Genomic DNA, 23,443 nt, shown 5'->3' on the forward strand with positions numbered 1-23,443 from the left:
GCTGCCCTGGGACTGGGGCACAACCAGGGAGGGCTTGGAGCAGTGTCCCTGCATGGAACAGCCAAGCTGGGTGCCACCAGCAGCAGTGGTGACTTGGGCTCCCATCTGAGCTAGAAACTACAGTGGGAAAAGCTCTGGAATTATTATTTTCCCAGTGAAATGTGTGCCATTGTGTATTTGGGGCTGTGCACCCACCCCAGTCCCTTCATGGAGCTGGGATAAGCTGATTCCTGCTGCTTGTTGGCTGCACTTTTCTTTTTTTCAGTCTTCAGTTGCATGATGAAACTGTGAAAAATATGCAGGGTGTGGATAAAAGCATTAAGGGCCATTTTCTAGGAAAATAGTTGTCTGGGGTTAAATTGCTTCTGGCCTGTGTTGAATGTGAAATGTTTCCAGCAGGGAATCAAAGGGATGAGTGTAATCTGCTGTCTCCAGCTGTCCAGTAACCCAGGGGTCATCACTTCTCCTCCTAGAACATCCAGCATTTGAAGAGCACATGCACAGCTGAACAGGAGAGTGAGATGGCAGAGAATTTTTGAGGGAGATTTCTCAGGTCTGGAATACACCAAAGTCATCTCAGTGTGGTGCATTCCACTCCTCCCCCCAGGCATTAGAAAGATAAATTGAGGGCACCAAGCAGCAAGGTGTGAGGTTGCACTGCTGTTGTTAAGGTTTTGCAGCAGTTTTGTAATAAAGATGGTTTCCCCTGGATGGAATAAAAATGGATTTAGACCAGAGAGTATCTCATTCAGTTCTTGCCTAATTGTAGTGTCTCTCTTTTTGCCCCTCTATATGTTATAAAAGCAGATAGAAGTTGGAAAGGAGTAAGTTGAAGTTGAAACAAGGTCTCAGTTTCTCACATGCATTTCAGCTCTTTATGCCTGTGCCACTGAGTCATTATCTGAGCCCACAGTATTGTATTTGTGTTTCTCCCAGATGATGGAAGGAATGATGAATTTGACTCCATGTCCTCAGAAGGCTAATTTAATATTTTATGATACTGTATTATATTAAAGAATGCTATACTAAACTATACTAAAGAATACAGAAAGCATATTTACAGAAAGGTGAAAACAAAATAATGAAAACTCATAATTCTCTCCAGAGTCCTGACACAGCTTGGCCCTGATTGACCAATGAATGAAAACATTCACACCAGAAACCAATGAAACAATCACCTGTGGAGAAACAATCTTCAAACACATTCCACATGAGCAAAACACAGGAGAAGCAAATGAGATAATTATTGTTTTCATTTTTCTCTGAGGTTCCCCAGCTTCCTAGGAGAAAAATCCTGGGTGAAGGGATTTTTCAAAAAATGTGAATATAACACCCGAGAGTTCCCAGACTGGGGCTCTTTGAGGAGGAGTTCATCTTCTCAAATTAGGAAGGAGCAGAATTTTACCTGGTTTCAAATTTAGGACCCAAATGTCAAAGGTGTGCTCTGCCTGTATTTCAGGCTTGATGTTGAACTAATGTGTTTTTTTTTCTTTTTCTTTTTTGGCTTGAATCTTGAAAGAATTAGGATTAGATAAAAAAGAGAAACACACCAGCATTGCTGATTTTTATAGTTTTAAGTTTTCCCAAGACTCGATCTCTTGGAGCTTTTTGACAAGTTAATCTACAAGCCTGCTAGAGATGCACATTGATGTGGGAATTTTCCTGAGCTATAATCGTGTTTTATTTTACTGGTACTACTGTAAAAGCATTATATTGGTGCACCAAGTGCAACTGCAGTGAGATGATGAGCAATTAAAACCACTTCTTACATAATAAAGCACATTCTGTCTTGTTGCACTTACTTAATATACCAATTCAATGTGTTATACAGTATTTAGCTAGATTATAGTAAATCACCTATTTAAAGAAGTTTTTCTTTCAGCTTTGCATGTGGTGAAAAAAGTGCTGGGAACAGTAAAAGGATAATGACCCATAATGGCAGAAAGCTAAAAATGAGATTCCAGTTGTCTCCTGGAATTAAAGGCTGCAGCAATGTTGTTAAAGGCAAGCTGTTCTGTGTCCCCTGTTGCTCCTTGTATCAGCATCACAGAGTCTAAGAAATTCTTATTTATTTCTTCCAGGCAAAGTAGCAAGGCAGAAGAAAAAGGTGTTACTGGTGGGGGTAGGTGCATTGAAAAAGAGGCAGGGTGGTGGCAGGGGCTGTGAAAAGTTATAAATGCCAAACTCTACAGGGCCCATCCCTAAGGAGAGCTCACTGAGGGCACAATAAAGCTGTGAGCATGGAAATGGGGTTTTGCTGCTCTTCCCTGTTTGTGATCCTTGCCTCCCACTTTGTTATCCCAGGCACCAGGGGACAGGGGCTGGGAAACCTTCCCTGTATTTTCTCCCTGGGAAGCAGCTCAAATCAAAACAGCCTTTGCTTCTGCTCTGGGGAGGGAATTTCAGAGGCAGTTTTTTGTTGGGTACATGCTGTAAATATCAAATAGATGCACTGCAGCACGTCTTGAAAGAACAACAGATCACAGCATTAAATGCATCATCCCAACAGCCTTCTTTCCACCTGAGCTTGTGATTGCATCTCTCTGGACACCTGAATGGGCTTCCATTGGGGGCTGATTGTGCTTTTCTTTTGCATTGTGACCTGTGTGGTGAAGTTTTGCAGAACTGCTGCCTCTGAAATTCAGTTCTGGGGCTCACCTGACCCTTCAGAAAATTTGCTGAGCTGCTAAACAAGCAGAAGATTTCTTTTTCTAAACTCCACTGCCTGATCCTCATTCCAAAGGAATACAACTGTACTACATCCTGTTGAAAATACCAATTTTGTGAAGAAACATCCGTCCTACCATTGCAATCTTCCTGCTGTTATCTTGTTAGATGGTGAATGTTATCCAGGTGTGTCTAATCAATACCTGCCTGGGAGGACTCCAAGAAGCCCTTGGGTGGTTCAGGTGCTGCTGTCACCTCAGTGAGGGTGGGCTCAGCCTGGCCAAGGGCTGAGTGATGCTGAGCACCACTCTGGGCAGGGCTGCAGGGCTCCTGCAAGACTCCTTCAGGTGTAAAACACCAAAGGTCTGACTGCTTTGGGTCATTAAAAACCCAAAACCATTCTTTTTTCCCCCATGAGGAATGACAGAAGGGTGCCAGTGGTCGCTTGGTGGCCCTGTGACGTTTGCTGTGCCAGTGCAGAGCTCCATCCCAGCATCCCTGCACATGGCCTGGGGCAAAGTGGCCTCTGTCCCTCGGGAGGGGACACAGAGGTCCCACAGGAGCCGCTGCTCTCTGCTCCCCTGACACAGGGTAATGTTTGCCAGCCCTGCTGGTGTCTGGAGGCTCATTTATCTGAAATGGCTTAGAACAACCTCAGGACTCAAATTTCCTTTATTCACCAATCTTCCTTAATCTTAGGGATTGAAAATGATAATTCCCTCGATGCTGGCTTTCATCATACTGAGATTCATTCAATTATCTTTCATGTCTGTTGATCAGGGCTCAAGAAGTTGCCTTTTCCTCAAATCTGTTGATCTAAGACTGGAGTGGCCTTAACAATTCTGACTCTACCTTCTCTCTTTAACTGTCTCTTGCTGCTGACTTGATGCATGTGAATTTCATAAACTTTTTTGTCTACTTTTCATTCATCAGTTATAAAAATTATAGAAAATTACAATTTCATTAAAATATTTTTTAGAGATGGATTTAATTTTTTGTTTGTTTTCATATTTTATTGCTCAGTTTTACTTTCTGCTTCCCATAATCTCTCACAAATAATGAAAGTTTCCCTCACAGGCATGGTCCTGCTAATGTTTTATAAACCAGTCTCTCCTCTCTGGTAATGTGGACTTGAGACAAGCTTTACTGCACTAAATTTTTGGGCACTGATGCTGTGTTTTTGTCAATGGATGTAATTCCTTCAAATTCTTTGCACTCAGACTTACTCCTGCTAGAAGTGAAGTTGTCCCAAACCTTCTTGTCCTCTGTGGTGAGCTGTTTTGCCTGGTATTCTGTCTGTGCTGTTCCTGGGGAGGGCTCAGTGACTTCAAGGGCCATGAGCTCCCTCTCCCTGGGTCTGTTTTCTCTGCCTGTGGATTTCCTGACTGAATTCAAGACACAGAAGCAGATGGGGTTTATGATTTCACCTGTTCTGCTTAGCGGGTTTTTAAAAGTTTCTCCCCAGGCCTCCCTAATCCTCTGCACTGGCTCTGTAGAGCCTCAAGGCTGATCCATTATTTCTGGGAATCGTTGTTTTTTGTCAATCAGTCACTTTTTTCCAAGTGTGACCACACACCTGTGCTTACATTCACAGGCAGAAAATGTGATATACCACCCAGACAATTTCCTGGAAGTTGAAAGAGAGGTGAGGAGTTGGAAAAGTGAATTTTGCTGTTGAATCATAGAATCAGAGAGAGGTTTGGGTTAGAAACCTTAAAGAGCACCCAGTTCCAACCCCACTGGACACCTTTCCCTAGACCAAATTGCTCAAAGCTCCAACCATCCTGGCCTTGAACACCTCCAGGGATGGGACATCCATGACTTCTCTGGTGAAGAACAGATGGAAAAAATCCAAGAAAGAATAAAGAAATTGAACAAATGGCTGCATGCCTGAAAATTATAATTTTCGGCATCATTTATCCTGAACACCAGCCCCAAAGAAAGGCAGATATAAAAAATGAGATACAGTGATGACCTTTATCAGCTCTGGTGACAACTATAAATCAGGCTGCAAATCCTCATCAGCTTGCTGGACAGAACTCATTACAGACAGAGGCCACTGCATTGCTTTCTGGCTTTGATTGAGGTATGTCCCATTTAAAAAAATGTTCTTGCACTGGAACAAATCACAGAAGTCCAGGAATATTATTCATCTTTTGAGGACTGAGACCCAGCTAAACTTCACAGTGTTTTGTTTGAAGTATAATGCAGATCAATTTGTTCTTCTCTTAAACAGACCAATTTTCTGTTCATTAACTCAGACAGTGTGTTGATGGCTGGTTTTGAATATAATGGCAAGATTTAGAGCCCTAACAAATCAGCACTGCTTCATTTATTTCTTTTTTTATGCGTTCTAAAAGTACATGTGGCAGATTAGCACCTGATTTTAAACTTGTTACGGTTTAACAAATAATGGGAAAGTCTGTTATCACCTACTTCCAACCATGGAACAACTCTTATGTAATCTTGAAGTTTCATAGTTTATTAAAATGTTATGAGGGGCTTTTTTGGAGCATAAGGAGCAATAAAATTTGGTAGCAATGTCATTATAGGCAGTAATGTGACTTCCATCAGCTCCTGCAATGTTCAAGAAACAGCTTCATAGACTCATTAGATTAATAGGCTACTTTACCTATGTTCTGAACTTGGAGCTGAATTTCATTGCTCTTTTCTTTTCTGTAATTAGGAAATATCCTGAGAGCCTTACAATTATCCAAATGTTTTGCTGGCCATGCCTAAAACATGATTTTTATTTCTGTCTGGAACTTTGTGTGGATTGGAAAACATTCTGTGTTGTTGACAGAGGGTGATTTATTAAACCAGTAATATTTTTCAACATATCTGATAATTAGGTAATAGTCTGTCTCTGTTTTCCTTTTTTTTTTCCTGGAATGCCCAAAATATTTCTGGAAAATAAAAATTTAGTCTGCATAATTTCCTCTTATAACAAATAATGCTTCAGCCTTTGTGGCCTGAGTATATAAAGACCAGGTATGTACAGAACATTAAATCTTTTATTGCCTCACTTCCTAAATTGTTGGCATAAACACTTTTCTTAAGGATCTGGACACAGAAGCTGGAACTTGTAAATAAGTTAGTGCTGGATCAAACCCCAGGCATTTTCTCTTCTGGCATAAGGGCTAGGACAAGGGAAGATTCTGAAATGTAGGCAAATCTCTCAAGTTGAGGATTCAGGATATTCCTTTAGTCCCTCCCAAGGGCTGGTTCCTGAGCTTCCTGAAAAGCATTCCCCTTCAAGAAATCTAATCTTTGAGGGATTTTGCTTCCATTTTTCTAATTCTAATTTGGATCCACCTGCAGCCCTGGCAGCTGCTCTGGGACTGTGACTTCCACAGTTTGTTTGCCTTCAGCGTGAAGAAATAATCCCATTTGTTTGTGTTGAACCTGACACTGGCTGGTGTCATCTGCTGCCTTCCAGTATTTATTCTGGAAAAGGAAGGGAATAAGCATCCCTTATTTATCTTCTCCATACTGCTTATGACTTTTTTGACTTCTGTCCTGGCTCTGTTCAATCAGTTCTTAAGTTTAAGTTTCTTAGTTTGTTCAGTCATAAATTGTATGAAGGAATACTTTAAAGATAAATGTAAGTCAATCTAATTCAGATCCCTTTTTTTTTATTCAAGACAGACGTTTCTGATAAAATTTATTCCATAATTCAAAAAAGAGTTTTACTTTGAGAACTTTGCCTATGAATCTGCAGGGCTGCTGCTCTGATTTGGATTCTGAGAATCTTAGTGTCTCTAAAACCTTGTGGTTTTGAGAGGATCAACTGTATTGCAGCAACCATTTGCCCTTCCAGACTCTGATCCATGCAGTCTCAGGGAAGATTTCTTCTTCCTCCACTTATGTGTAAATTTGTGATATGGAGGAGGAGATTTTTTTTTTTTTTTTTTTTATTGACAGCAAGAAGTAGAGGGTAGATTTTCATCTGCACCTTCCGAGCATTTTATAAAACTGGTTAGTGACTGTGATGAGGATTACCATGACCAGGTTGGAAATAAAAGACTGGAACATGAATAAGGAGTATGCTAGGTCTGTACCCCCAAGTTTTGAAAGAACCAATTCTCCAAACCCAGTGTAGCCTTTAGCAGGTAACCCCAACTGGGCAGCCCACACCTCTGCAGGTACAGCGAGCTGGGTTTGTGCTTGTACCCCTCCTAGAGGGTTTAAACTCAACTTTGACTCATTCCAGGACATCCTATGTGTAATGTTAAACCATCCACATGTGTTGTCATCTTATAGCAAAGCTCCCATACCTTCTCAGTGATTTCTCATGATTGTTGCCATCTTATCGCAAAAGTTCCATACCTTCCCAGTGATTTCTCATAGGCATCTCCTCACAGCACAACCAACACACTCCAACTCTCTCCCCAGCCAGCTAACCCCCTCTTTTGTATCACTCTTCTTCTTACTGGACACAGCTGTGGCCTGTTAAGGGCAGGCCTGTTCCTGATCTTTGGGGATTAGTACAGCTGCAACTCCTCAGGTGTGAGATTACCTTCCGCACTATCTTTATTTTCTTACATTCTATCCTCCCACACACATGTCCCTAGCCCTTGTTGTATCATGGTGACACTCGTGGGGCAGCCACCATAATGGGAGGTGGTGAGGAATTGCTTCCCTAGCTGGAACTTGAGGTTTGGTGACATCAGAGAAAGAAAGCAGAGGTTTGGTCGAATCCATAAGTTCTCAGTTTAGCCAAGCTGCAAATAAACCATAACCCTAGTCCCGTGCCAAGAAAAACTGCTGATTCCTTTAATGGCAGAGTGCTTGGGACTTAGGTTTTGTGTTTTATCTGCAGGGCAGTGCATGTAAACACTGATCAGACTTGAACTTCAGTTTATGACATCCCTTTATTGTTGTAATGCTTTTCATCCTGAACCTTTGCCCTGCTACCTAACCCTCATTTGGAGTCCCTTTCATATGTCTGCCCCAGCTGTTCTGTCGGGCAGGCTGTGTGCTTTGAGAGCTGGACACTGTCTCCAGTATTTTTCTTCTTGTCCACCTGTCTTGAGAGCTGGAGCAGTCCCAAAGTGCACAGAGACAAGATGATTTGCCTTGTTTCATGTGCAAATGGTGATTTCTCTGCATATTTCTCCTGCTGGCATAAGTCTGCAGCACAAATGTCAGAGTTGGAGCACAATATTAAGGTTCCAGAATCTGCTTTATTAGGGGGTCATTTGCCTTTCCCTTTCAGAGATTTTCCAGGCTTATTAAACTCCTACAGAGACTGTGGAACTGAGAAGCCTTTAATCATAAAGAATGGGGGTTTTTTACCTTGTTTTCCACACTAACTATACAGCATGCTGTGTATGTGCATTCAAACCAGGTCACTCTTGCATTCATCTCAGGGAAAGTGTGGCACAACAAACATGTGACAAACACCAACCACATCATTTTATGGCTGTCCTCAAAGCTACTTTTAGCAATGGCTGTGTTAAAAAATAATTTGAGTTCTTCAGAAAGAAGTTCCCAGCAGTACTTTTGGCTTTAAGTCCATAATTAGGTTCCACACAAACACAATTTCAGATTTCCTTAATGACGTTTTGTTTTCCTCCTTGCAGATAATGAATTCATTTATAGAAACCAGAATGGCACAGTGATTCTGAGGAATGTCGAAACCAACAGTTCAACAATATTAATAGAAAACAAAAAAATTGTAAGTATTTTCTATGACAAGTAGCTGAATTTCACAGCTCTCTTGCAGTTGGATCAGTAAAGCAGAAAATGACTTGGGTTTCAACTTCATGTATTGTCAAGGAGAAGCAATTCACTGGTGCTACAATGGGCTATGCAGTGATGGATAATGTGAGATTGAACTCCAGCTTTTGTTATTATTCTGCAAGCTCAGTTTCTCTCATACTTCTGGAAAGTATCATATAGAGATTTGCAGCTAGTCTTGCATATCATATATAATTGAAAGATGCATAATTCTCGTCTCTGCATGCTTAATAAAAAGGACAATTGATATCATTTACTGTCTATTGCCATTCTCTACATTCCTCCACGCAAATACTTATTTTTTATTTGTGCATTTGCTGATTTTTCTTGCCTAATGGTTGAAATGTGATTTCAGTGGTTTTTATGAGCAGTGCTAAAGAAAAGAAGTGGAGCTGTATTTGAGAGAAACCCTAATTGTGGGAAGAAGTTAGTAGGTGACTACTACAATGAATGTAAAGAAAACAAAGTCACATCTGATACAGCTTATAGTGATAGAAGTGTTTTGTAGCATTGTTTTGTGTAGTAGATGAAACCAGCATACTGGCAGAGGTTAGTACATCAATTGTATTAATTAATTTTTAATGCGACAAAGAATTTATTACTGAATTATTATGTCAGGGCCCAAATTTAAACTTCACATGCTGCATTTAACCTTCAAACTTTACTGCATCACATAAGCAATCCTCTTTTACCAGAGTGTAACCTCCTTTTTACAATTCTAAGGGAATGGGCTGGCTTCCTTTAATGTCAAGGTCTGTTGAAGTCAAATTACTTCCATTTGGCCTCTTGTTTATTCCACTGGATTTTAATTATTGCCATTTGTAAGAAAAGCACAGTGCTACAAGATAATCCTGCATTTTCATGCCATTTTCCACCCTACTGCCTGTTTTACCTTTGCTCCTCTGCCCTCTCAGTAAATACATCTGCAGGTTACCTGCACATTAATGCACAAAGCCCCAGTGCAAGAACCACTATTATATTTACTCAGACACATTGTCTTTTTCCTCTTCCTTCCCAGCCCTGGGGCAGAAAAATTTTCTACTTGGTCATGTTTTCCCTTCCCAATGCTATTAACATAAAATTAAATCAAATCTGTCTCCTGTCAATAAAATCTAAAACCCATCCCTCCCATCCTGAGCTGCTCTGGGTCAGCGGCCTGTGAGATGTCCCAGAGAGCTGCTGGGTGCCTCTTCCCTGGAAATGCTCAAGGTCAGGTTGGATGGGACTCTGAGCAGCCCGGTCTGGCTGAAGTTGTCCCTTGTCAGGACTCAAGATATCTTTTTGGCTGTCTTGAGCAGCCAGGACTCTTGTTAGGGGTCTCAGAGACTTTGGCACCTTAAAAGACCTTAAAATGCTTGTGGTTTTGATTATGACTTGTGGAGCAAGTTACTAACTTTAGATGAAAATCTGCAAGCTACGATAAATTCACTATCATTCTACTTAATTTATCATGAAGTGAAAAAGTAGATTTTAGGGTTTTTTAGAATGAAGATTCAGAGAGCAAGATGGAGGGATCTGGGCATGTCTAGCTTTTCTTCTTCTTCTTGGCCTCCATTTTCTGGGTGATGGTGGCACTTTTAGGTTGGTTTAGAGTAGAAGCTCACTGTCTAACATAGGTGATAGGTATTGGAAAGTAACTGTAAACATTGTATACATAGTTTTTAGTATAAAGACACAACACTGCCAACAGTGCAGAGAGAATGCCTCTGACTGTCTTGCTGAGCCGATCTCAGCTAGACAAGAGAAAAATTTTTATAGGTAAGATACAATAAACAACCTTGAGACCAAGAAATGAAGAGTCCTGACTCCTTCTTCAAGCGCCGGGCTGAGAAAAGAGACTTTCTAACATTTCTCAAAGTCACTCTGACCAGTGAGAGACCCCAACAGTCCCTGCTCATTGCAGGGGTTTGGACTAGACAGCCTTTAAAGGTCCCCTCCAACCCAAATAATTCTGTGATGGTGCCACCTGTCCCCTCTGCTCCTGGCTGTCCCCAAGCACATCCATCCCCCCTGGCCTTGGGGAGGACTTTCCCCAATTCCCTTTCAGTTTGGCCCTGTGGGACTCTCTCAAGGACTCAGATCTAATTTGTTAGATAAGAAGGTGAGATTTAAAAGGCAGTGCATGAGTGATGTGTTAGTGGCACCTCTCCTTGACCTTGGTGCCATCTGTGCCAGCAATGCATTATACTGAAACATGTTGGGGAGGAGAAATGGCTTCACTGCACAAATGAAAAGTGGGGCTGGAAAAAGGTAATTCCTGGCAGGTCTGAGATATCCTGGCATTCCTTCTTGTTAGCAAGATTTACAGTGCTGATGTTTGCAGAGCTCAGGTCAGGGTGCACTGGATCACTGCAGCATCCCAAAGACTTTTAACAGAGTTAAAATAGTTTTCCTCTTGGTTATCTTAATTGAGGGAGGTAGTGGTGTCTTTATTAATAATTTGTTCCAGAAGCTATTTACATTTATCTTCTGCACTGGCCAGTGAATACAGATAATGAGAGGAAATTAATAAATTGCCATTTATCAGAGCTTTCCACTAACTACTGCCTACACCTGCCACCTCACCAGCCACTGTGCAGTAAGGAAAATTCTGGGGTTTTTAATATAGCTGCCTGCTCTGAGTCACATTGCATTTATTCTTTCTCTTATGAGTGCCCACATAATATTTCTGGGGTTTGAAAAAAAAAGATACTATATATTTCAAGACAGTTAATTCTGGTAGTATTCTTCATCCTTAGAGAGATGATCATAACCATTAACCATTAGTTCTAGGTGTCATTATCTTGAAAACTGATGAATATTTGTTTCAAAACTGTGTTTATTTTCCAGGTCTCCTTAAAGGCTATCCGGTATGAGGTGTCACCTGACAGGGAATATGCACTGTTTGCCTTTGATGTTGAGCCTGTAAGTAAACAGATTTCATTTCAAAATACACAGCCAGTGACAAACTTTTTCTTTTTTTTAATTTTTTTTTTTACTTTTATGCCAGCAAGATGATATTTTAAATTAATTGCTTCCTATGAAAGAAAGCAAGAAACCCCCTCACTTAGCAATTCTGAGAGCATGTCACACTGCCATCTAGTAGAGGAGAAAGGTATAAATTAGACTGTGAGGAAACACTGTCACTGCCAGGGTTTTATAGCCTCTGGGAGGGGGGATTGTAAGGACATGTCTTTGCTACAAGGATTTCTATTCCTCTTCTGTGATTTTTTTTTCCACAGTGCCTTTTTCCATCACCCTATAAATTTCTTTCCTAGAACAAAAAGCTACTGTCAGTGTCTCCCACAACTGAAATAATACATTAATTATGGTGTCAGCATTCCCAGTGCTGCAGTTAGGCTTGAGCTATCACTTTCATTATAAATCCTTTTCTTCTGAGGGTTAGGTATAAATCATTTGTAAAAAATCACCATTAGGTTGATGCTAAGTTCTGGATTGCAGCAAATTTTTTACCAGACTTCAAAAGGGAAAAATGTAATGAGTCATTTTTAAATGATGACCAAAGAATCAAACATAGGGGAAGCAATTCTTCTGCATGAATAATATTTTTGTCTTTCTCAATTCTGCTGGTATAAGGCCTGAAATGTTTGAGTGATAGCTATGCTCTACTACTTGGATGAACTATAAGCCCTATATATTTTGTTTCCACAGTCTAGAATATCACCAATTCTTCAAAATGAAAATAATTAATTCACTGACAGCTGTAATTGTTTTTGTCCATAATGTAAATAACATTTCAGCTGCTAACCAAAGGAAATTTGTGGGTCCTTCAGGCAGTGAAAGTTGTAGCTCTGTTGCATATCTCATTTCTATGCTATCATCTTTGTGATTTTCCTGACTTGGTGCTATGAAAGCCAGAAGAAGCATGTCTGGTTTTAGAAGAAGGGAAAATAAAACTATATCAGAAACCTAAGGAGTAATTCATAATGATTTTTCCTGGGAAATTACTGGTGGTGTGACTTCACTTACCTGAAGCTTAGCTGAGTTCTAGACAGAGATGGATGGGGAAGTGTTAAGTTAATTCTAAACATGGAAAAGGCAGCCTAAGGGTCACTGAGCAAGCAAAGCCTTTCTCTCAAATTTCCCTGCATTGTAAGCCAGAGATGTTTTGCAAAATGCATTTCTTTTAGTGGAAATCAGCCTTTGTCTGTGGAAGCCCTGTGCCAACTCTGCTCAGATGGACTGTGCAAGCTGCAAGAGCCCTGAGGAGGGAGGGCTTCCTCAGTTCCTCTGAGAATGACAGAAACATGCCTTTAATGACAAAACAAACAAAAAAAAAACTAAAAAAAAAAAAAAAAAAAAAAAAACCCAAAAAAAAAAAAAAAGAGAAAAATTTAAATTTCTGAAAAACTGTAATGAGAAAATAAATTTTTATTCTCAACCTTTATTTACTGAAAGGACTGCACGCTCTAAAGACCTGGAAGAAGCAGGGTCAGGAGGGGACTTTTACAGCCCAGATTTTGGATTCAGTCTGTGGAGGAGTGCTTGATGTGGGCAATGTGGCAGGAAAGCCATGGGAATGGAAAGGGCTGGGCTGGATGTTCTTCCTCTGCATCCTCCTCTCTGCAGGCCAGTGCCTGCAGACCTGTGAGTTTGAGGCACAGAAAAATACTGAGTTTGTGGTTCTTAGGATGCCTGTCTGGAGAAGAGAGAGCAGCACACAGCCAGGTGCTTCCTGCATCACAGCACATCTTTTTCTAGAAAGGAAAACCCAGGTTGGGAAGCTGAAAACATTTTTGGGAATGATTCAGGATGTGGCATATACTCACTGTAAGAGAACATTGCAAATTGTTCAGTTATTCTTATACAGCAAGAGCTCCTGAAAGCAAAACAAAACAAAACAAACCCTCTTTTATTCCTTTAAGATACATGTTTATGGAGAAAAGAAAATTTGCTGGGTTTGTTTTGTTTTGCTCTGTTTTGAAGCACACTAATAAAGGGGTAGTTGGGTTCAGTCTTGGTTATTGCAGCCTTCAGCCATGATGGGTGGCTCTCTGTATTAAAATGGCAATAACAGTTAAATTATTTCTTCAGCTTTCTTCTCCCTTGGTATGCAGACTGTGGCTGCAAATAATTGCATGTTAGTTAGCTCTTCACATTTTCTGCATTTCAAACTGTACTCTTGGACAAAATTCAAATTACACTGTTTTCTGCAGCACAAGGAATTGATCAGGAAAGCCTTGGGCAGTTGTCCTTGTTGCAAAGTCAAAAGGAAATTTCAGGAGATGTATTGGCAGAGGACATGTCTTTAAACTTTAATTCTACAATTTCAAAAAAGGAGCTTCTTGGAATTATTGCATACTTATTTTTTAGCCATCAGAAATTGTTTCTTATTTCTTTGGCATTTGAAAGTGTGACGTGCTGCCTTTTAATTGTTTGTGAGTATAGATATTTTCATCTTTTTTTTTTACACAGTACAGTTGTGCTGCTTTAATATGCATGGTATGAATTAATAATTTGTCTGAATTCTGAAATGAATGGATTCAGCCTCTGTGTTTAATACCAGCCCAGAATAAACATCAAAATAGAGGAGCACAATGTGTCACTCCAATGAAGCGGAATATTTTTAAGAAAAGTGCCACAAAGTCATTTCCTTCCAGTAATAGCTGCTTCTATATTTTTCTATTTATTTGCACAGAAGCGTGTCTGCTCGGTGTTGGTCTGGGTGACAGCACTGACACCCACACTGGAATAACACAGCACTGAACTGCCAGACACCTATTTTGCAAAGACACTGAGGCAGCTAATGTGTGTTTTCCTGTTGTATCACTTCATCATTTTAAAGGATAATGAATTAGAGCACATTCCTTAAAACATATTTCTCCCAGGAAGCTTGGCAGACAGCTGTGAGGCTGGTGTGGGTACATTGTGGCTAGTCTGGCTGTCAGATTTCATTGTAATGCTTTTTTTCTTTTTGCAGTGCTTATATTTACAGAAGTTTAATCTTTCAGGCAGCAATATTCTGGGTAAGCCTTGTGCTAATAGGGAGCTTTTCTAACCTTGAACACAGAAGATTTGTTCTTTTTCTGGAAAGGTCACAGGAAAGGCACCAAGCTCCTTTGTCTTGAAATACTCCCACAGTTTTCCTGCTGTTTATTTTTAGTTTCTTTACACCTCAACAAGGTGCAACCTGAGGCTGAAACAGCAGAGTGCAATTTCGGGAAAGCATCAGGGAATAAACACCTCCATGGAGAAATTTTGATTTCAAATCATCCTTCACCAAAACAAGTGTGTGGGGCTCTGATATGAGGTTTAATAACCCCAGAACACGTGGGCAAATGGGGTTTGGCCACAGCAGCTCAGCAGAAGGGGGGCAGAGGCTCAGGGCTGTCTCTGGTGGTGCCCAGCCAAGGACGCTCTTGCCCAGCCCGTGGCTCCAGCAGCACTGATGGGTTTGGCATTCACATCCTCTGAACAGGATCCCTGCACCCAGGGCTTTTCTCCTGGCTGAAAGGCAGTGAGAGGCCTCAGAGAAAAGGAAAACTGTAAGAGCCGTAATGAGGGATGGTGGACTCCAGGCAGCTCTCATCAAAATGCATTTATTACATCCAAGATGCTACAGCAGTCCAGGGTTGTGGGTGACAGAGCCTGTGCCTACAGATGTCACCTCCAGCTGCCACCTCCAGCTGCAGGCAGCCCTGGAGACCCTTTGATTTTGGTTACAATGCATTATATCCTTTGCTTTGCTGAGCATCTTAATACAGTAGAATCAATCTATACCTTAACTTTTATCTATAGCCCATCATAACTACTGTAATTACCGTATTCATATTACTATTCTCCAATCACTAAAAGTTAGTACAGTTTAAGCTGTTATTACAGTTTAAGCTAGAAGTTGTTTTTCAGTTTTCTTGCAGTGGAAAATTCTGAGACCTTTTTTCTACTTGCAACATTTGCTGACTTGTTTACCTGTGCAATCTTTCTGCTTGGTAAAAACAACTTGTTTGAGGTGGGTTTATCCTTTGTTCTAAGCCATAAAAACCCCTTCTTACTAACACACCCTTTGGCTCCTTGGTTAGCCAGTAAAACTGGCTCAGCAATTCTCTTCTTCTATATCAAAACTTGCTTTCATCTCTATTCCTTCATCAAACTCCACATTCAAAAATCTTTCTGCAAAGCATACATATCTGTGAGACTTTCTTTTCCAAGTTTCATCCTTCCCAACAGATAACAATTCTTATCTCATTTGCTTCTCCTCTGTTTTGTTCATGAGGAATGTGTTTGGAGATTTTTTTTACCCGCAGGTGATTGTTTCACTGGATTGTGGTGTGAGTTGTTTTAACTCTCTGGCCAATGAGGGCCAAGCTGTGTCAGGACTCTGGAAAGAGTCACAAGTTTTTCATTATCTTTTTAGCATTCAGTAAGTATCCTTTCTGTATTAGTATAGTATAGTATAGTATTCTTTAATATGATATAGTACAATAAAGTAATAGATTAGCCTTATGATAAGATGGAGTCAGGTGCATCATTCTCTCCCCTTGTTGGGTTGCCTGCTTTTACAATAGACAGGCAAGCTCTGTGCCCCCCATGTGCCTCCTGGGGACACACACAGGACTTTGGGCTGGCACCACCTCTGTGGGTACCCCTGGTCTCCAAAAGGGGTCTCCCAAATAGCCAAGGGACAAAGCAACCCTTAAATCTCAAGGCATTTCTGTGACTGAGGTAAGAGGAAAGACTTAAGTTAGAGTAAAGTAACTAAAGCTTGTGCAGCTTTGTGTGGCAGGCAGTTACCAGTGCAGTTTGTGTAATGGAATCAAAGAAACTGAGGAAATATGTGAGAAGAAAACCTTTTTACTGGAGTGATGTAGAGAGATGTTAAGTAGTGAATATTTAGTTGCCTTTATTAGGAATCAGTGTTGTCATCATGCAAGAGAGGAATTAAAGCTGCCAAGATTCCTTATAAAACTTTTTGCTCTTTGTCTCCAATTTTACCAGCCCATTACTGTGTTTGTGCCAGTTAGGGGCAATTACACTTAGAAATGCTGGTTGATTAGCATGGACCAAACTGCAAAGGCTCTGAACAAAGTTAGGGCTCAGAGGCCTTTGCAGCTGATACAACAGATGCTGTTATCTATTTTGCAATAAAATAAATGCTTTTTTAAATCCAAATGGCTGGAAAGAATTAATCATTGTTGTAATTAGAACACACTCAATAATTATTTTTTAGCCTAGTTCATGTGGTGAGTTCAGTATTTCTGTTCTCCCTGCCTCTATCTCTAAGAGAAGTGGTGGGAGCAAAGAGATCTCAGAAACACACAGAGCAAACCTTAGACTTTGTATTTACAGTGTGAATGAACTGAAAAAAGCATTATTTATAGAAAGCAATATATTACTATTGTTGTTGTTACTATTTTTTATTATTTCTCCAAGTCTGTTTGTTATGTGAAATGAATGGGGTTTGTGCTTATGGTCCAATTACGACCTCGTACTAATTTAATTAGTTGTGTAAAAATTAAAATAATGTAATTCTTGTTATTTCCAAAACACTAATGGGTATAAATATTAATGAATCCTCACAACATCCTTTTGAGCTAGGTGATAAACATTATTATGATAAATATACCTCTAAAAATTGAACACTGTCATAACTATCATCAGTAATACTGCTCAGACTGTAGTCATGATATTTATTGCTTAATTGAAATGGATTTACCAGGCCTAGAAATAGGCTTACATAAATCTGTTTTCTTTATATGACAATAAATATATTTCAAATTTATTTTTTTCATTCTCACCCAATGTTATTTTTAGAAACACTGAAAGTGTTTAGTGATTTCATGATAAAGTGAGCACAGAGAATATTTCTGTCATAAAATAATGCTACCTGTTTTATTGATTTTTATTTAATGTTTGGTGTTTGTTGTAAATTATTAGTTTTTGAAGGGGCCATTTTGAAGTGAAAAGCTTATGTTTATGGTTTTTCATATCCTCTTTTTAATGTGAATACAGTTTTGAATCGTTGTTCATAAATCAGGACTCCTCTATTAGAAACTGTACAATATAAGGGCATCATTTACTTATATCACAGGCTGCTGGCTAAAATTATTTTTTTTCAACATTTTCAAGCCTAAAGCACTGTAATTTCATATACTTGTGAGAAATAGTTACTGTTATTAGGATAAATAATGGATTAGGATAAAGCACATACTAAACAAAAAGAAGAAAAGGACTCAATACAAATGCTGTTTATATTAGTTAAAATATTTTTTTATTACATCTGTGCGTGTGTGTATCTTCAGGCAGAATATCTTCTCTTTTCTCAGTTCATCAGCTGTATGAATGTGGTTGTGAATGAAGGATGAGCTGTATCACTGTAGACATCCAGTGCTTTTTTAAAGAGCAGAAATAAAGTTATTAATGAATTAATGGAAACACATAGGCCAGCCACTCAACAAATCTGATAATTTCCTAAATTTTCAGGAAAGCAACAACTTCAGTTACTTGCCATAGAACAAATTTTATTAATACCATTCAGCTAATCTTTAATATTTCAATGAAATGCTCACAGCTTCTGAAAAGGGCAGCATTTTTATGTGTGTGCCTGTGTGGGCTGTCAGTGAGGCTGTTCTGGGGTGTCAGGGCTGAAGGTGGGGACCACCTTTCTTTTTCTTTCTTCTTACAAATCCTGTTTTGAGTGGTATTATTTTAAAGGCCAAGATTAGCAGTGTGATAATCTTGTTTGCTAATTTCTGTTTAACCTCTTTGTGGTAGAACAGCATGCTCCAGCTGCATTTACATAACTAAAGCTAAGGCCTGTGTGTCCAGAAGTGTTGCACAAGAATGTGCTAGCAGCATATAAGAGGTTAATTTTGTGGGTTATAGTTTACTTTGGATTTGAAACTGAAGCAGCAGCTATTGTTTGAGAACACCTAAAGGCAATATTTTGCTTTAAAGGAGCTTGTGGAAATTTTTAATTACTAATGTGGTCTCTGTGAAAGCCTGTATTTTCCAATCTCAAACCCACCATGAGCAAATTCCCTCATCTGCTGTTTTCAACAAGACAGACAAAACAGAACTTTCAAAGGCATCAGACAAGGTTGATTCAAAAACATTTCCACACTCCCATTTGCTTTTCTGTCCAATCCAGAAAAGTCTGTCTAAGGCAGGAGATGAGCTCTTAACTTTCATTGAATAAACTAAAGCTGCTAACCCTCAGCAGCTGGGAGGTTTTTCCTACCAGTGAATCTCAGCACAGGCACAAGCAGCAATATCTCTGTCAGAGGTACCAACGTGTGTCATGTGCAGGTATCAGTAATTGTTTCAGGCTAATTAATATTTGATATCTGCAGTGGCACAGAGAGAGAGGGAAGTTTGCCACACAGCTCTCAGGGGATCCCTGGGTTTTCAAAACTCGATTACAGAGCTGTGCAAACATTGCCTTCTCAGGTGTCCTCAGTGTGCCTTCAGCAGCAGGGCCCTTTGGATGCCAAACCTTCTCTGCTGCCTGTGCTTACAGAATTAAAACTTCTTACTCAGGGAGGTGGGTGAATACCCACTCTAATTGAGCAAACATGTCATCAAATGGGGAGAATATTTGTTCTTCCACCAATTTCTGTCCCATTGTTTAGAACTGAAATTTTTGGACGCAGTTACAGGCCAGTGGAGCAATAATTAGTGATAAGTTGAATCCTAGAGTTTTCTTTTGAGGGAGAAACTAAATAAATTAATTTAATGTTGCTAAATTTCAGGGCAAATTTTAGACTAACACAGGGGAAGAAAACGGGTTGAATTTATTCTTTATTTTGGTTTGGGGGACCCACACGGTTCATTTGAAATCCTGACAAAGTTCCAGCAGAAACTGTACTCCTTTATGTAGCCTGAATGGTTCTTTTCCTTTTGACAGCAATTCTTCTGCTTTGGAACAGCTTGATTTAATGAGGAAAAAAAATAGTTTGAACAAAAAGTTAGAGGGGGTTAAGAACTCAAATATATTGTAGGGACATTTTGGCACTTAGGATCCTTGAGTCATGGGTTCTTATTTAAAATTAGGGGTTTGTCATTGTAACTGAGTAGAAACTGGGCAGTGGGGGGATGGGGGGGAAGTGGAATGAAAAGACACATCCCAAGTCTGCATACTTTGTTTTCCATTCTTAATAAAAGGAAAGGATAGGCACTGAGTGGCAGCAAGGAGGAATGGCTGAGTGGGGGCTGCATGTGTTTATTATCCATGGAAAATATATTTGCACCCATAAAATACAAAGAGTGGGTACTCTCCTCATTTTCAGCAGCTATTCTTGGAGTGGGATCATCTCCACGTTGAAGGAACTTTAGAAGGTGTCGCTGCTCTCAGAGAGGTTGGAACTGGGTGATCTTCCAGCCCAAACCATTCCATGATTTATCACTGGCAGCCACTGTGGTGACTTAGGACCTGCAGCTCTTCCATGGCCAACAATGAAACCTCACTGGATACCAGATTTTTGGCTCTCCTGCTCCCTGCTTTTGGGGGTGTCTGTGCTTCTGAAATGATGGTCTGGGAGCATTCATAAAGCACAACATGAGGTGTTTGCCTGAGCTGGGAAGCAAAACTCAGCACAACCTCCATCCCCACATTCCAGCTCTGCTGCTGCCTGCTCCCTACATGGCAGTGGTTTTGGGAAAACTGCACCAAACCCCAATTTCAGTCTCCATTCTCTCCACTCCAGGGACTGTTTAGTCTGATCACTGCAACAAAACTTGAAATGCAGAGCATTAAAAAAAGAGTCTGCTGATTTCAGTTGCTGAGCTTTAACTGCTTTCCTATTAAAAACAATGGATTAAACCCTTGCTGTTCTCCTAATAATGCAGATAAATTGAATTAGAACTAAACCTGAAGCCTCCTGAATTGAGCTGGGAGACTTCAACAGAAATTGCACGAACATGACTGAGTGCAAAATTGTTTTTAAGACTAAGTTGGACAGCCTTGCTTATGTAGCAAAGGACAATAAACTGTATCCTGCACTTATTCACAGGCACAGATAGACATCAGCAAACTGCAAAGGAAATCCACAGTTCCAGGGGAGACTAGAGGAGCATCCAAACTCAGAAATAATTAGCCTGTCATGCAAAAGTACATAGGTGCATTATGTATCAGCATCAGCTATCAGCAGTCTTCCTCTGTAAATATTTTCTTTAGTAAATGAGATTTTCATCAAGCAGGGAAGGAAAAAAAAAGCCTCAAGGCAAAACACTGTGATACAAAAATAAACAACTTTTCTTAGCTTGCATAAGGCTATATTTCTCATTCTGCTTCCTTTTCTGAGTGTATGGATGAGCTAACTTGAACAAATTGGTAGGGGTTAATGTCCTAATAAGATCCAAAAAAAGTCTTAAGAAAAAATTGCAATTTGTTTTTGATTAAAGCCTTCATAACATAATGTACAAGGTCTCCTAGACAGTCAAAATCAGATGGACAGCATTAAAATAACCACAGTTTTATTTCTTTTCTTTCTTGTGTATGGGAATTTATCTTAGTGAAATGTGGGGTAACTTTGCTTTACGAGGAATGAAATTAATATCAGTATGAAAATTATTGAAAAAAATTAAAATATGACAAATAATTAGATTCATTGCAACATAGAGAGGCTTCAGAATTACATTAGAGATGAGTTCCTGCTTTTTAGCATTAATTTTCTTCCTAAGTTTTTAGGGACAATGAACATCTGGTTTGTGCTGGATTGTAATAAGTACAGGTGGTTATTTTAAAATGTTAAGGAAAGAAATATATTAGGAGTAGCATCCAAAATGAGAAAACAACAGTGATTTTAAAAGCTTCAGAAGGAAAAATTAGAAAGAATTTAATTCTGGTGTCTCTGCAGAAACATATGAAGCAGTCTCTAATCTAATTCTTCTGGTTTCTATTCTTTTTTGGTTTTTTTAATTTTTAATCACTGAAATAGTAAAAAATATATATATTTAGTGCCCTCTTCTGGAAAAAACAGCTCTTGCTATGCAGGGCACCCCAATGAAGTTCCTGTACTCAGAAATGCAAATCTTCTGACGTCGATGTTCTCCTCTTTAGCTGAGTTACATCCCAAATCCAAGGAGTGAGTGGCTCTCTGTGTTTACCCTGAACAAGTGCCTTTTATCTCTTTAACTGCCTGCAGAACTCTGCTTTTACCAGCTTGATGTTAAAACCAATAATTAATGTTCCTCCTTGGGCAGCTAACGACCCAGATTTGAAAATGGAATCTTCTATTCTTTTTTCTTCTATTCTCTGCTCAAAAGAAGCTCATTCTTGAAAAGGGAAGAGGAATCACAGGGCTTTAGTCATGTCTTTAAATGCTTGAGTCCTCATATTTCTGTGTACAGGAGTGATGCTGCTGGTGGCAGAGCTATGGAGGGTTCTGCAGCAGGAAAGGAGCAGGGCAGGCTCTGTGCTCCTTCCTCTCCCCTTTGCTTTCCAAAGATGCTTTTCATCACCACAGACCATTTACCCCATGGAAGTTACCCACAGCATCACAAAGATAACACAGAAAATGTCTTTCCTGCCTTCTGTGTGATTTCAGTTTGTTTTTTTCCTGTCAGAATATAAAATTGTCTCCTCCAGTGAATTAGATCTGTGTGTACACTGAGGTACAGCTCTGAGTCTTCTGATCTCATATGGAACTGGAAAATGAATCTCTCACTGAAGGAGGAGAGGATTTTTGACCAAGGTTCCTAGCACACATCTCAGTATTTTCATTTCTTTCACATCCACTTCACTGCTTTTAAACTGTTGCTCTCTAATGCTTTCTGACAGACTCATATTTCTGGTCTCAGATTCTTTTCTTTGAGCCTTCTAAAAGTGCCCTGGGCCTAGGACCAACTATAAAAATTTCAATGTCAGTACTAACTTCTTTGTAGTATTCACATTCTCAGCTGCTACAGTAGAAAAAGCAATTTTTACATGTTAAGAGTAAATTTTAATAAAAAGAACATGTGCTGTGGTTCTGTAGTTGCTAATTTCTGCCTCTAAAGTGAATTATTTAAAAATGAATAAATTAATTAGATATACTAAGCATTCAGCACTTTTTCATGGTTTGGTTCTCACATAATTGTTATAAAGCTTTACCATTTGCATTGTAAACTTCACAAAAAAGAGGCTTTTAGAATATTTCCAGAGTCAGTGTCCACACAGCTCAAGAAATGTTTGTTTGAAAGAAGGCATTATGCAAGGTTTCATTAAAAGCTGTATTAAGATTCACTTCTCATGCTGTCCTTCAGCCCTCAGACCTGCAGCTCCAAAGACAATGAAGGTGAGAGAGAATGTGGATGTGAGCCCTGTAAAACCCCACCTGCACCAGCTAACCCAGGCTGCCTCTGTAAAATGTATAATTCAGGGTGTAATTCTAAAGCTAAAATGAACATCAAAGGCTGCTGACAGGAATCCTAACCCACCCAAGCTTTTGGAAAAGGGAGCTGCTGCATGAGTTTGGGGGTGCAAAAAGGGGAAATGCTTGTAAAGAGTGACTGGAGGGGTCAGCAGCAGGGACATCCCTCAAGACATACAGCTGCAAAAGGAGGCACTCCAGGTTGCCAAGTGCAAGAGCCTGGGAAGGTATTTTGGGAAAGGAAGTCTGTAAATCAGATAACTCTTGTCTTGTCTGAATTGGCTTTGGGCCACTGAGCCAGGGAAGTGAGCTGGATGGACTTTGGGATTATTATGATCCCAAATGTTCCTAAAGAATCATAGCTGTGTGTTTCAGTGGGTGTATTTGGATGGATCTGAATTTATTCTATGTTTCCTTCATTTGGGGGAATTGCTATGTCCTTCTAAATATTTTATTTGGCCTCAGGCTACTTTTGTACTCATAATACATAATGATGTTACCTCGTCTCTTATTTCTGTTCCTTAGACATATTGTTTGGTGTGTTAGAATCACAACTACGTACTAGATAATTTCATTCTCGTTTCTGAGTTCTGAATAGACGGCGGGAGGGGAAACCTGGGAGTTCATATGATACGATTTGTTGTCGTTACATTGCAAGGGTTCCATATTACCAGAGTTTCACACCTCCTTGATGTTTCTTGTAGGCAGCTCCTCCAGGCACTGACTCTTCCTTATCCTCACAGCAG

At 39.8% G+C, this 23,443-nt stretch overlaps 1 protein-coding gene across 3 annotated transcripts in view; it reads left to right on the plus strand.

Annotated features, from left to right (window-relative positions):
* Positions 1-23,443, plus strand: part of DPP6 (dipeptidyl peptidase like 6) — a 510,047-nt gene that overhangs the window by 354,656 nt on the left and 131,948 nt on the right. For all 3 annotated transcript variants that reach the window (XM_058041744.1, XM_058041730.1, XM_058041737.1), the window contains exons 4-5: positions 8,253-8,347; positions 11,239-11,313. In XM_058041744.1, the coding sequence (XP_057897727.1) occupies positions 8,253-8,347; positions 11,239-11,313 (170 nt within the window). The remainder of the gene's footprint in view (positions 1-8,252; positions 8,348-11,238; positions 11,314-23,443) is intronic.

This window comes from Melospiza georgiana, chromosome 1 (assembly GCF_028018845.1).
Source record: "Melospiza georgiana isolate bMelGeo1 chromosome 1, bMelGeo1.pri, whole genome shotgun sequence".
Taxonomy (NCBI): domain Eukaryota; kingdom Metazoa; phylum Chordata; class Aves; order Passeriformes; family Passerellidae; genus Melospiza; species Melospiza georgiana.